Here is a 12,622-nt window from a genome sequence, read left to right as displayed (position 1 = left end):
TTATGTATTAAAACAAGGTACTGCTGTCATTTGACTATTAAAACACCCACTTAATTCCACTATAGAAATGGCTGGTTGTTTTTTTAAAAAAAATCCATCAACAAGCATTTATTGAGCACATTCTATTCTTCCATGTGCCAGGCACTGCATTAAGCACAGGTGGTACAGTCTAGTTCCTGGATCTGGAGTCAGGAATGTTAGAAAACATTTACAACACATGATAAACATTCCCTGCTTCAGGTATGTATCCAGTGTGGTGAGAGCCAAAGAAGATAATAACCATTTGAGGGAAGGGTAGTTAAGGGTAATAGAAAGCATCAGAGGGAGCTTATTTGAGCTGGGTCTTGAAGGGTGCGTAGGAGTTTGCCAGGTGGCATTTTCATTCTGGATATAAGTAAATGGAAAGACAGGAAAATGTCAAAGGACTGGAAAATGTTTATGATAGCTGAGACTCATAGGAATGGGCGGAATACATAGTGCAGAGTGTGGCAGACTATATTGCTATTTGCAAATACTTGCTGCCCCTCCCCACTAACATCAGGCTTGGCCATGTGCAGTTCTTACCATGCTCTTTAAACACCATGCTCTCTCCTCTCTGCCATAACAATCAGCAATGTTCCAGAAAGGGCGCAAGAGCAAGGATGATGTGTGGGAAGCAGAGACACAGCCAACCCATAATGGGTGTGTAGTGTGAATGAGAAATAATTCTGTGGTTGTCATCCTGTAAGATTTTTGGATTGCTACCTTTGTTTAACCTCAACTATACAGAGGCAAGAGTGTCAGCTCTTGACTTTCAGCCACTTTTCTGAACCCTGTAAGACAAGGTCATGTGACTAGTTTTTGACCAATAATGTATAAACATTAAGTAATGTGTCTTCTTTCTGGGAGGAAGCTTTTAAAGCCAACGGGAATTCACCATGCTTTCTTTCTCCCATTGAAATGGTTGGGGTGTTATGGAAGCATATATCTAGATGAAACCTTCTTAAGACTTGGTTTCTGAGTGAGTACACTATGCAGAGCCCCTTTGACTTTGAACATGTAGTATGAGCAAGAAATAAAGTTTATGGTGTGTTTGTTTTTGTTAAGCCACTAAAATTTTAGGATTGTTTGTTATTGTGGCAAACCTGGCCTATCCTGACTGATATAAAAACTGCCACCTAGACATGGGGTAATGTGATAACAATAAAATTAAACATTTGTTTCGAGAACAGTAACTAGGAACACTGTTAACAGAAGCTAAAAGGATAGCGATCTATTTAGTGAACATACCAACTGTGAGAATTAGAAGGCATATCATTAATCTAATGAATTCAGAATAAGAGACCATAAAACCAAATGTTAGTAGCATGTGCTGGTTGCTGTTGGATGCATTTGGAAACTTATTACAAAAAAAAAAAAAAAAAAAAGGAAAGAAATGAGCTCAGAGAAGAATTGTCCAGTTTACAAGGAGGAATGAAAGATAGTAGAGACTATCTAGAAATTCAGAAATTTGTAGGGTTAGAAGAGGCTACTGTTTCTCAATCTCAACTAGTAAAATATACAATTAAGAAATGTTTTCAGCAAGAAAAGGCCGGGTAAAATCGGCCTTGAAGTATGTATCAAGTCAAGAATATGGCCTTCACTCTATTGTTAAAATCTCTGGATAAATTATGTTACCAAGCATATGCTTTCAATTGAACAAAATGGCTCTGGTAAAGGGAGGAAAAGTGTGACTCTCACACCAAAGCCCAGTAAGTCCAAAGCACACAAAACCAAGTTAGGGGGTAGGAGGGCAGGAGAATGAATGAGAGACAGAGATCAGCAGGCATGAGAGCAAGAAAGCAAAGAAATATGGCAGGCCATAGGACTATGTCTACAAAAGATTTGGCTGGGGCTATTCGGAAGTGGAATGGCTGGAATCAAATTGATAAGAAGCCTACATTTATGTGAGAGTTCTACTGCCAAAAGCACATCAGCCTGGATTAAAGGACACTGTATTGGAGACTTAATATCACTCTGTATATGACTCCAATGTTTAAAAACATGTTTTTCTATGCCTGCTCTAGATATAGAAGAGGAAGTGCCTCTCCTAGGCAAAGCCAGGGGTCATGGAAAACAACAGATGGGGCAGCTCCACTGGGGGAGCAGAATCAGGGTCTAACTGGGGTGCTGGCTGGGGGGTCCTCAACATGTCTGCTCAGTGGACTAGTGTCTACTGTGGTCTTCTCTTCCCAAATGGGTGTCCATTGCAGTTACCCTGTCTCTGCCCCACTGTTCTATACTGAGGGTGTGCAGGGTAGACAAAGTCACATATGGAGCTGATACAGAGTCTAATACGCATCCTCCAGAATCTGGAAAGTGAGCTTGGCATACTCAACTATATGGGTCTTTAGTGTTGTCCCCCTTGAGGAAAGAAGGCGGGAATTCTGCCTATGGGAGGACACTAAGCCAAACACTTGGTGAACAGAAAAGGATGCTGTTAGAATCATTAGTATTGTTCCACAAATCTTCCTGGCTCTTTCCTTTTAAGACACTTGGCAGGATTACAGAGATTCAAAGATAGGCATGGCAACATGACTTGCTTTGGCCAATGATACATGAGCAGAGTGCAGTGTCACTTCCAGGTGGATATTTTGAGAGCCAGTGAATAATTTCCCATCTTCTCTCCACCACCGCACCCCCACCCCCACCCCAGCCAAGACAGTAATAAGCATGCTTTAAGATGAAACCTTCTTCTTCAACTGGAATCCTCAAGTAACCACAGCAAACAGTACTCCCGCAGGCCCACAGTGGGCACATAGCATCAGTAAGAAATGAACTTCCCTGGAGTAAGCCACTGAGATGTTGGGGTTGTTCGTTAGGGGAGCATAGCTCAGCCTTTCCTGACTGATAAATGGAGTGAGAGATGAGGCCTGAGAGCAGGAACTAGACTGTGCACGGCCCCTTCTCCTGGGCAAAGGTGTCTGAACTCTCTCCTGGTGGGTAAGGAGAAGCCAATGAAGGCTTCCAAGCAGGGGCGTTAACATGAACAGATCTGTTATTTTTTGGATGAAATATGCTATTTCTCAACATAAGGAGAAAATCAGCCTACTAAACCACATAAGGCAGAGAGGAACACACAGAACCCTTAGGCAAAAGATATGTATTTATACAAAGTCCTAAGACTTGAATTTTCTAAACACAGGAGCTCTGAAAGGAGTTACAGAAGATGAGGCAAGGCAAATGTCTTCTGTCCCACCATCTAAGCTCTACTTCCTCTGCAGCCAATGCTGTAAGAAAGTCTCCCAGAGCAAAGATACAGGGAATGTAACACAAACCTGAGGTCATGTGTGGACAGAGCAAGATATTTAACCTCTCTGGGCCTAGTTCCTCATATGTTAAATCCACCCAGTAATATGCATAGCTCTGTGATTGTGGGAGAAACCACATATTTAAACTGCTCAGGCAAATGCCTGGCTGATAGATTTTTAATAATGAAATTTATTTTTATGGCTCTCATCATAAACATTATTAAGAATACCAGCTCCCCTGATTACAAAAGAAAATGACTCAGGGCAACAGTATTGAGGAGAATGTTCTCTCCTTGAGGAAAGTAACTGATCTTGTCATCACTGTATCCTTACCCCACCCCTCACCCAGCATAGTACCTGGCTCATAGTAGCCACTCAGTTTTCCTCTGCTGCATGAGAGAATGAGAGGTGAGTGTCTGGAGTGAAGAAAAGCCGTCAAGATTTCCCTACCACCAGCTGCTTATTGGGCTGTTGAATCTGAACTCTCAAAGCCACAAGCCCTTAAAGCTCTGGGCTTGGAACCCAAGGCTGAATTCCCCCAAGTTCTGAAGCTGAAAAACCAGAAATAGAACCCAGGAGCATAAACTGCTGCAGGTCCAACTGCAAGCGGCAGTATTAGGCCTTCTGCCTGGGAAAGAGCTGACTTCTGACCCCTTCCTCCCTCCCCCTCCTCCCCTCACAGGCATATGTACACCTGTTCCTGCCAAGTCACACTCAGATCCTGGCATTCCATCGAGGCTCTGGGAAACTCAGGGAAGGGGGCTGTTTGGCAACCACCTTCTGGCCCTGAAGGTGATGATGCTACACTAACTCAGCCCACTGAGGTGGTTCTCTGGGGTCCCTCTTGCAGATAAAGGAACTGAAGCTCAGAGAAGCTCACTTCACACCGTGGCAGGGCCGGCCACAACAGAATCCACGATTCCCGACTTCAGTATTCTTTTCACCAGACACTTTGTCCCTAAGGAGTGCGGGATGGGGGAGGATAAAATAACCACCACAGAAAAGGAACCACTTATATGTGTCTAGCGCTTCCTACAGGCTACACAAGATATGGGCCCGGCACCCGGCCTGGAGCAGAGTCCTTGCTGCTGCGTGACTTCTGGCAAGTGTCTCGGACTTATTTTCCCGGAAGCAAATCTAGGCGGGAGGAGTGTGTGTGTGTGTGTGTGTGTGTGTGTGTGTGTGCGCGCGCGCCCGCGCGCCCGTTCGAGTGATGTGGGGTGTGCGTGTTCTTGTTATGCGAGGGCAGAGAGTAGACTATCACCGGGGTTCTCCAAGTTCCGGATTCCCTATACGCTGGGGTTCTCAATTGGACGCAGTTGCCCCCCAAAATCAAACAAAACAAACAAAACAAAAAAGCCGCTTCCGAGACGAAGCTGTGGCCCCACACCCTTTCTCCCGTGGTCCGGAGGGCGAAGTAGGGGAACGGCGGGGACTTAAATGAGCACCTAGTTTCGAGCAAAGCAAATCACTGGGCTTCCAGGCGCAGCCAGACAGCGGGGCGGACGGCGCCCGTGAACTTGACCAGGAGACAAACTTCCTAGCGTCCTCAACGTGGGGGGCCGCCTCTCGCGAGACCGCCCCTAAACTTAAGCCCACTTTCATTCCCCCCCGCCACGGGGGACTTAACAGGGCCACCTTAAGGGCGGCGCCCCGCCCCCCGGAAGTGCGGGGGGGGGGGAAGGACTCGGGCGCTCGGCCTCCCCGCCCCGCGCGGCGGCGAAGTGCCCACACAGATGACTTCGAGTCCCGCGAAGTTGGGAGATACCACACGTCCCGCACCCTCGGTACCAGACATCTGGCCGGGTTCCCCAGCCTTCTAGGTCCCTGCAGCCTCCACATTCCCGCCCCGAGCCCCGAACTGGAGCCCGCCTCGGTCCGAGGCTGCGAGCGCCCGCGCGTCTGCCCCGTTCGCGGTGGAAACCATCACTAGACAGTCAAACCCCAAGACGTCAGCCCACAATGCACCGGGCGGGTCGGGAAAGACGCGCCGGGGAGGGGAAGGCGAGGAGTGGGACGCGAGCCGCGCGGGAGGGGGGAGGGGGGTGAGGAGAAAGAAGGGCCCAACTGTAGGAGGGCAGCAGAGCATTACCTCATCCCGTGAGCCTCCGCGGGTCCGGAGAAGAATCTTCTAGGGTGGGGTCTCCATGGCGACGGGCGGGCCCGCCCCCTTGAGAGCGACGCGAGCCAATGCGAAGGCCTTGGGGTGACATCATGGGCTATTTTTAGGGGTTGACTGGTAGCAGATAAGTGTTGAGCTCGGGCTGGATAAGGACTCAGAGTTGCACTGAGTGTGGCGATCGCTGCGAGGCGCGAGTGGAGGTGCTCGGACTCCGGGAGACAGGCAGACACTGTCAGGACCGCACCAGTCCGAACTGCAGATCTTATTTTCTTTTCCAGTTTCTTACCAACTGCCCAGAGCTAGCGCCTGTGGCTCCTGGGTTGGTGTTTTGGGGAGCGCCCGAAGAGCCCCTTCTCCAACCGCCCTCTGGAGGAGCGTCCCGCTGCCCGGGCGCCGCTGACAGCGCGGAGAGCGGCGACCGTCGCCCGGAGAAGTCCGGCGAGCCGGTGCCGTGGCAAAGAACTTTCCTGGCCAGGAGGGCGGGGGACAAGCGTCCCCCGGGTCCCGAAGCGAACTTTTGCAAAGCTTTTCTCCACCCGAAGCTGCGGCGGCGATAAAGGAAAGCAGGCGGCGGAGGGACGAGCGCTCAGCTACGTTCGCACCGGTTGCTGAACTTGGGGGAGCGCGAGCGCGGCCGCCGGGCGCCCCCTCCCTCTAGCAGCGGAGGAGGGGACAGTCGTCGGAGTCCGGGCGGCGGAGATTCGCCGCCGGCCGGCCATCTGCGGGGTCCGCGCCGAGCGCCGCCTCCGGGAGACTCACTGTCGCCGGAGAGCGAGTCCGTTCGCGGGCGCCGAGAAGCCGCCGCGCGGAAGAGCGCTCGGTGAGTGACCGCGACTTTTCAAAGCCGGCGGCGCGCGCGAGCGGACAAGTGAGAGTGCAGGCGGCCTCTTAACCCTGCGCTCCCCGGAGCGGAGCGGAGCGGACCGGTGAGGAGGGCGCCGAGGGGAGGGAGGCCCGCGGGCGCGCGCGCTCTTAGAGAAACTTTCCTCGCCAAAGGCCCCGGGAGGCGCGGGTGCCCCCGCTTGCCAGCGCGCTGTTGCGGCCCCGAAACTTTTGCGTGCAGCCCAAACGAACCCCACGTGAAGTGACGGACTGTTCTATGACTGCAAAGATGGAAACGACCTTCTACGACGATGCCCTCAACGCCTCGTTCCTCCAGTCCGAGAGTGGTGCCTATGGCTACAGTAACCCCAAGATCCTGAAACAGAGTATGACCCTGAACCTGGCCGATCCAGTGGGCAGCCTGAAGCCGCACCTGCGGGCCAAGAACTCGGACCTCCTCACCTCGCCTGATGTGGGGCTGCTCAAACTGGCATCGCCCGAGCTGGAGCGCCTGATCATCCAGTCCAGCAATGGGCACATCACCACCACGCCGACCCCCACCCAATTCTTGTGCCCCAAGAACGTGACGGACGAGCAGGAGGGCTTTGCTGAGGGCTTCGTGCGCGCCCTGGCCGAACTGCACAGCCAGAACACGCTGCCCAGCGTTACGTCCGCGGCGCAGCCAGTCAGCGGGGCAGGCATGGTGGCTCCGGCCGTGGCTTCGGTGGCAGGCGGCAGCGGCAGCGGCGGCTTCAGCGCCAGCCTGCACAGCGAGCCGCCAGTCTACGCCAACCTCAACAACTTCAACCCGGGCGCGCTAAGCGGCGGCGGGGCGCCCTCCTACGGCGCGACTGGCCTGGCGTTTGCAGCGCAGCCCCAGCAGCAGCAGCAGCCGCCGCAACCGCCGCACCACCTGCCCCAGCAGATCCCGGTGCAGCACCCTCGGCTGCAGGCCCTGAAGGAGGAGCCGCAGACGGTGCCCGAAATGCCCGGGGAAACACCGCCTCTCTCCCCCATCGACATGGAGTCCCAGGAGAGGATCAAGGCGGAGAGGAAGCGCATGAGGAACCGCATCGCTGCCTCCAAGTGCCGGAAAAGGAAGCTGGAGAGAATCGCCCGGCTGGAGGAAAAAGTGAAAACCTTGAAAGCGCAGAACTCGGAGCTGGCGTCTACAGCCAACATGCTCAGGGAACAGGTGGCACAGCTTAAGCAGAAAGTCATGAACCACGTTAATAGCGGGTGCCAACTCATGCTAACGCAGCAGTTGCAAACGTTTTGAGAAAGATACTGTCGGGGGCTGAGGGACAATGGAGAAAAAAAAAGTAACAGACACAGACTTGAGAACTTGACAAGTTGTGAGAAAGAGAGAGAGAAAAGAAGTGTCCGAGGACTAAAGCCAAGGGTATCCAAGTTGGACTGGGTTGCGTCCTGACGGCGCCCCCAGTGTGCACGAGTGGGAAGGACTTGGCGCGCCCTCCCTTGGCGTGGAGCCAGGGAGCAGCCGCCTGCGGGCTGCCCCGCTTTGCGGACTGGCTGTCCCAGCGCAAACAGAACATTAGACTTTTCTTTAACATTGACCAAGAACTGCATGGACCTAACATTCGATCTCATTCAGTATTAAAAGGGGGAGGGGGAGGGGTTGCAAACTGCAATAGAGACTGTAGATTGCTTCTGTAGTACTCCTTAAGAATACAAAGCGGGGAGGTGTCGAGGGGCGGGAGGCGGGAGGGAGGTTTGTGAGAATGAGGCTGAGCCTACAGATGAACTCTTTCTGGCCTGCCTTCCTTAACTGTGTATGTACATATATATATTTTTTAATTTGATGAAAGCTGATTACTGTCAATAAACAGCTTCATGTCTTTGTAAGTTATTTCATGTTTGTTTGTTTGGGCGTCCTGCCCAGTGTTGTTTGTAAATAAGAGATTTGAAGCACTCTGAGTTTACCATTTGTAATAAAGTATATAATTTTTTTTATGTTTTGTTTCTGAAAATTCCAGAAAGGATATTTAAGAAAATAAAATATTGAAAAAGTACCCCTCCCCCAACCTCTTTTCTGAATTATCTATAGATTACCTATCTAGGTGGAGTTGAAAGAGTTAAGTGTCCATTAAAATCACTCTCAGTGCTTCTTCCTAACAAGCAGTAAAAACTATTCTCTACTGGGCTTGAGAAATAACTGTGGCTGATGCTCTCATCAAGTTACGCTCTTCCCTCCCCCACTGTCTATGTAGAGTTGCTTACAAAGGATAGGGTAGCTTTTAAGGGGGCTGAGGGAGGGGAGGTTGTGGTGAAGAGGGACAGCCCACTGGGAAGTCAAACACTTTAAAGTTTTGGATTATCAAGTGGCATGTGCTGTGACCATTTATAATGTTAGTAGAAATTTAACAATAGATGCTTATTCTCAAAGCAGAAAAGGTGGCAGATTTTTACAAAAGATGTATCCTTCCAATTTGGAATCTTCACTTTAAGAATTCCTAGATTAAAAAGATGGTCGTTGCTTATGAATATTTATAACAGCATTCTTGTCACAATAAACGTATTCAGTAACAGATCTTGAATTGCTTTCCCTTTACTACTTTTTTTTTCTTCCCAAGCCCTATATTGAAGCTTTTCTTTTCAGTTGCAGGGGTTAACATTACTACCATCTGAAGAATTTAGTAAGAGTCAACACAGAATTGCAATGTGTATGAAACAGTTACATTAATTCTTCTCTCCCATAAACATCTATGCCTAGACAAATTATCAGTATAGCAGTTTACCATTTTGGATTCTCCTATAGTTTACTTCATAGTTTATTTCTAAAATAATCAACCTGTTTAATTATTTTAGCATCAGTCTCAAAAGATGGTAATCTATATACTATGGAAAACATTTGCAAGAGAACACAAACAGCAACATGATGATTACATGTGTAAATCAAACCTTGACTCTGGGGAAATGGCAAACTTGAATTCTGTCTACAGATATAACTTAGATCAACAAGGCAGCACTCAACAAGGGAATAATTTTTGCTTAGTTGTTTTTCATCCCAAGAGCCAGTGTGATTATCAAGCAGCAAAAGCAATTTGATATCCAGGAATATTTATTTCACAAACCACTAATTGAGGCAGGGCTGTTTGCTCATTAGCAGTGCTCTAGTACCCAACAGGTCTGGGAGTACTAATTTCCTGCCCATGGCTGTAAATCCACAGACACAAAGAGATCCTCCTTAGTATATCTAGAGATGGAAGAGACTGCACAGGCTTGTTAGCTATCAGATCCACCCCATTCTTAATAACACTTTTTAACAAAGGGTTACTGGGAGCAGAGTAGGGTTTGCCAAACAGTGAATTTGCCGATGTCAGCAACCCGGAAGGTGAGTTGATTTTGACCATATGTAGAAATAGTCAGCAGAGGGACAATAAAGCACTTTGGGGTGGGGCTCTGTGGAAGCTAAACAAGAGCCAACTAGAAAAAATAAGCAGGCTGGAGAATTAATTACCTGCAAAGGTAGACTAAGCCCAGACAACAGTGCAGTACAGAAAAGCCACACCACTCCCCCGTTTGCTTTAGACTCCAGGGTTTAAAAAAAAAAAGCCTGAAACTCAGGCTTATCTCCATACTTGTTCATTTCAAATAACTTTCCAACTAGTATATCCCTGAAATTACAACAAAAGGGTTAGAAAAAATAATTGTGGCGATCTCCTATAAACTTTGGAGACAGAAAATCCGCTAATTACTTGTAGACACTCAAAGTTAATTTTATTTTGGTATTCAATGTTATTGTTTGGGTAACACTAATAGTTGGAGAAAATGAAGTTAGTAGTACATAAAGCCATTAATCCTCTTTTAATTTGTTTTATATGTGAATATATGAATATTTCCACTAGAAAATTTTAACCCCTTGTGTCCATTGGCGCAGAGGGTTCATGAACACAATGAAAATGCCTATAAACGTGTGTGTGTGTGTGTGTGTGTGTGTGTCTGTGTGTGTGCTTGAATGTGCACACATGCTCTCACACACTCACCTCCTGGGGAGAGAGATCGTTAGCTTTTATTTGGTTCTCACAGAGTTCCATGACTCAAAAGAAGTTAATAATTCCCAAGCTGCACATTCACTCTAAGAAGCATATCTTTGTGTGCATCTGAATCCCAGGCCTTTTCACCTCTCCATGCTTCTGCCTGTGCTTATTGCTCTGCCTGATATACTTTTCCTTCTGGTTCCACTGGTGAGTCCTACCCACTTTTCAAGGGTTGGCATAAGTGGCACCTTCTCTGTAAAGCCTTTTTTGTTAACTCCATCTTTAGGAGGAATGAATATTCCCCATAGAGCACCCATAACACTTTATCAAAACTTCTATGATAGCACATTATGAACCTCTGTATCTCCTGGCTAGAACCCTATCCTCCTCATCTGTGGACTCAGACTGCTAGTACACTGCCTGGCACATACAGGATATTCATAAAGTAAATGTATGATGACTGAATGAACAATGAGGCTTACATCCTCCTCCAAAATAATTCCAGGTCTTGATTTCTTCTGGAGAAATATACCTCATTTGTTTCCAAGTACACAACTCCAGATGGATTGAAGACCCCCAGAAAAGCCCAATCTGGGCAATCACCAAGTTCCAAAGCCTAGTTCTCAATGAGTGATCTTAATAGAATTAAGCTCTCAGCACATTCTTTCTCCCAGTCACACAGAGTCCCTTCACTCCCCACTGATGCAAGTGGGCATCTTCTTATATAAAATGGGTCTGCCTGAAACATTGGGCTTGGAGGTGGAGATGGGAAAGAATAATAAGTGGTCTTTAGGCAGGCACAAAAAATAGTTTCAGATGTGGCTTTGTTAAAAGCAACCACTTCATTGGTATTGCCAGAGAGGACTTTTTACGTCTATAAAGTTAATGTATTTCAGGGGTCCAGAAGTCAGTACCCAATATTTGCTTGATAGAATGATCGTGATAATGTATCTATTGCCCAGGTTCTTTTATTGTTAGAGAATATGTACATAGGATGAACCAAGGAAAAAGACAAAGCCTTTTAGTCCACCCCGTCCCTTGCCTCCACCACCTACTTCTAAGTTGGTCAAGTGAAATGTCATGGAAGAGGGAAAGAGGGTAGAAGCTGGGATGGTCCCCGAAAGTACTCTGGAATCTGGCCCAGTTATTTGGTTGGACTTTTGACATCCCAGAGAAGGGCATCCCCTGGGCCTGGGTGTCATTGAGGCACTGTGCTAAGTGTGGGGATTCGATGACGAGCAAGACATAATCCCTAAGCTTAAGGAACTCATGGTCTAGTGGGGAGGAGTGTGCAGATGAAGCAGAAGGAAGTACCAGTGAGGGGAGAAGGAGCCATTATCAGGAAAGACCTCATGGGAGAGGTAACATTTGAGTTGATCCAGTGGGACTCACCAGGCAGGAGGAGGGACTTGTGTGCAAAGGCATGGGGGCATAAGAAAACATGGTGTGTTTAGAGACTTGTAAGCTGCTGGTGGAGGCTGGGAATGAAGACATGAGAGGGAAAATGAAGGGAGATGAAATGAGGAAGTTTAAGGGTTAAGACAAACTAAATGAACAAACGAAATTGAAACAGATTCATAGACGCAGAGAGCAGACTGGTGGTTGCCAAAGGGGAGGGGGGCTGAGGGACGTGGTGAAAGAGGTGAAGAGATTAAGAAATGCAAATTGGTACTTACAAAATAGTCACGGGGATGTAAAGTACAGCATAGGGAATATAGTCAATAATATTACAGGAAGCATGGATGGTGCCAAGTGGGTAATGGAAATATCAAGTGGAACACTTTGTAAAGTATATGATTGTCTAACCTGAAACCAATACAAAATAATACTGTGGGGAAGATAAAATCAACAGGTGTATTTTTAAAAAATTAAGGGTCAGGTTGTTAAGAGTTTGGATGTTATCCCGTAAGTGATGGAGAAATGTAGGAGTAGAAGCAGAGCAGGAACGTGACTTTCTCAACTTAAGAAAGAGTCATGCTTGCAACTGTTTGGATGATGGACTGGTGGGGAAAAGGCTAGGGAAGATGTGTAATACCAAAGAGAGGTGTTTAGTTTAATTTAAAGTGCCTGTGGTATTTAAAGTAGTTCTAGAGTTGGGGAGAAATGGGAAGAAGATGGCTTGGTTCAAAGCTACATCATGCCACAGTTCTTCCTACACAACTTTCTGAGAAGTGAGGCTTCAAGAGCAATATCAGAAGTTCACTTTTCACCTAGGCTGCTTGTCCACATTTAAGTTTTCCTCTCCACTGTGTCAATCTGGCATGTGAAGGAAGGAAAGTCATCTTACCCAACGGTCCAGAGCTCCCCTGTTCAGCGTCAGTACCCTCAAATACACAGAGCTGAAAGGAAGAGACTTGTTACCTGCCAGGGCCACAGTACAGAGCTGGTCCACACCACGGCAGCACCCA

General features: G+C 48.0%; 1 protein-coding gene across 1 annotated transcript; it reads left to right on the top strand.

Annotated features, from left to right (window-relative positions):
* Positions 1 to 5,530: 5,530 nt before the first annotated feature.
* Positions 5,531 to 8,762, top strand: JUN (Jun proto-oncogene, AP-1 transcription factor subunit). Its single transcript, XM_080658013.1, has one exon. It carries the CDS (start codon positions 6,491 to 6,493, stop codon positions 7,490 to 7,492), a length of 1,002 nt encoding a protein of 333 aa, XP_080514139.1. The 5' UTR covers positions 5,531 to 6,490; the 3' UTR covers positions 7,493 to 8,762.
* The last annotated feature ends 3,860 nt before the right edge of the window (positions 8,763 to 12,622 follow it).

Source organism: Plecotus auritus (assembly GCF_963455305.1).
Source record: "Plecotus auritus genome assembly, chromosome: 2".
In the NCBI taxonomy this organism is placed as follows: domain Eukaryota; kingdom Metazoa; phylum Chordata; class Mammalia; order Chiroptera; family Vespertilionidae; genus Plecotus; species Plecotus auritus.
Note: the sequence above shows the minus strand (reverse complement) of the source record. Positions and strands in the feature narration are given on the sequence as shown.

Bases quoted from the DNA above. Each gene is read 5' to 3' on its own strand.
- JUN (XM_080658013.1), top strand. From the start codon at position 6,491: ATGACTGCAAAGATGGAAACGACCTTCTACGACGATGCCCTCAACGCC.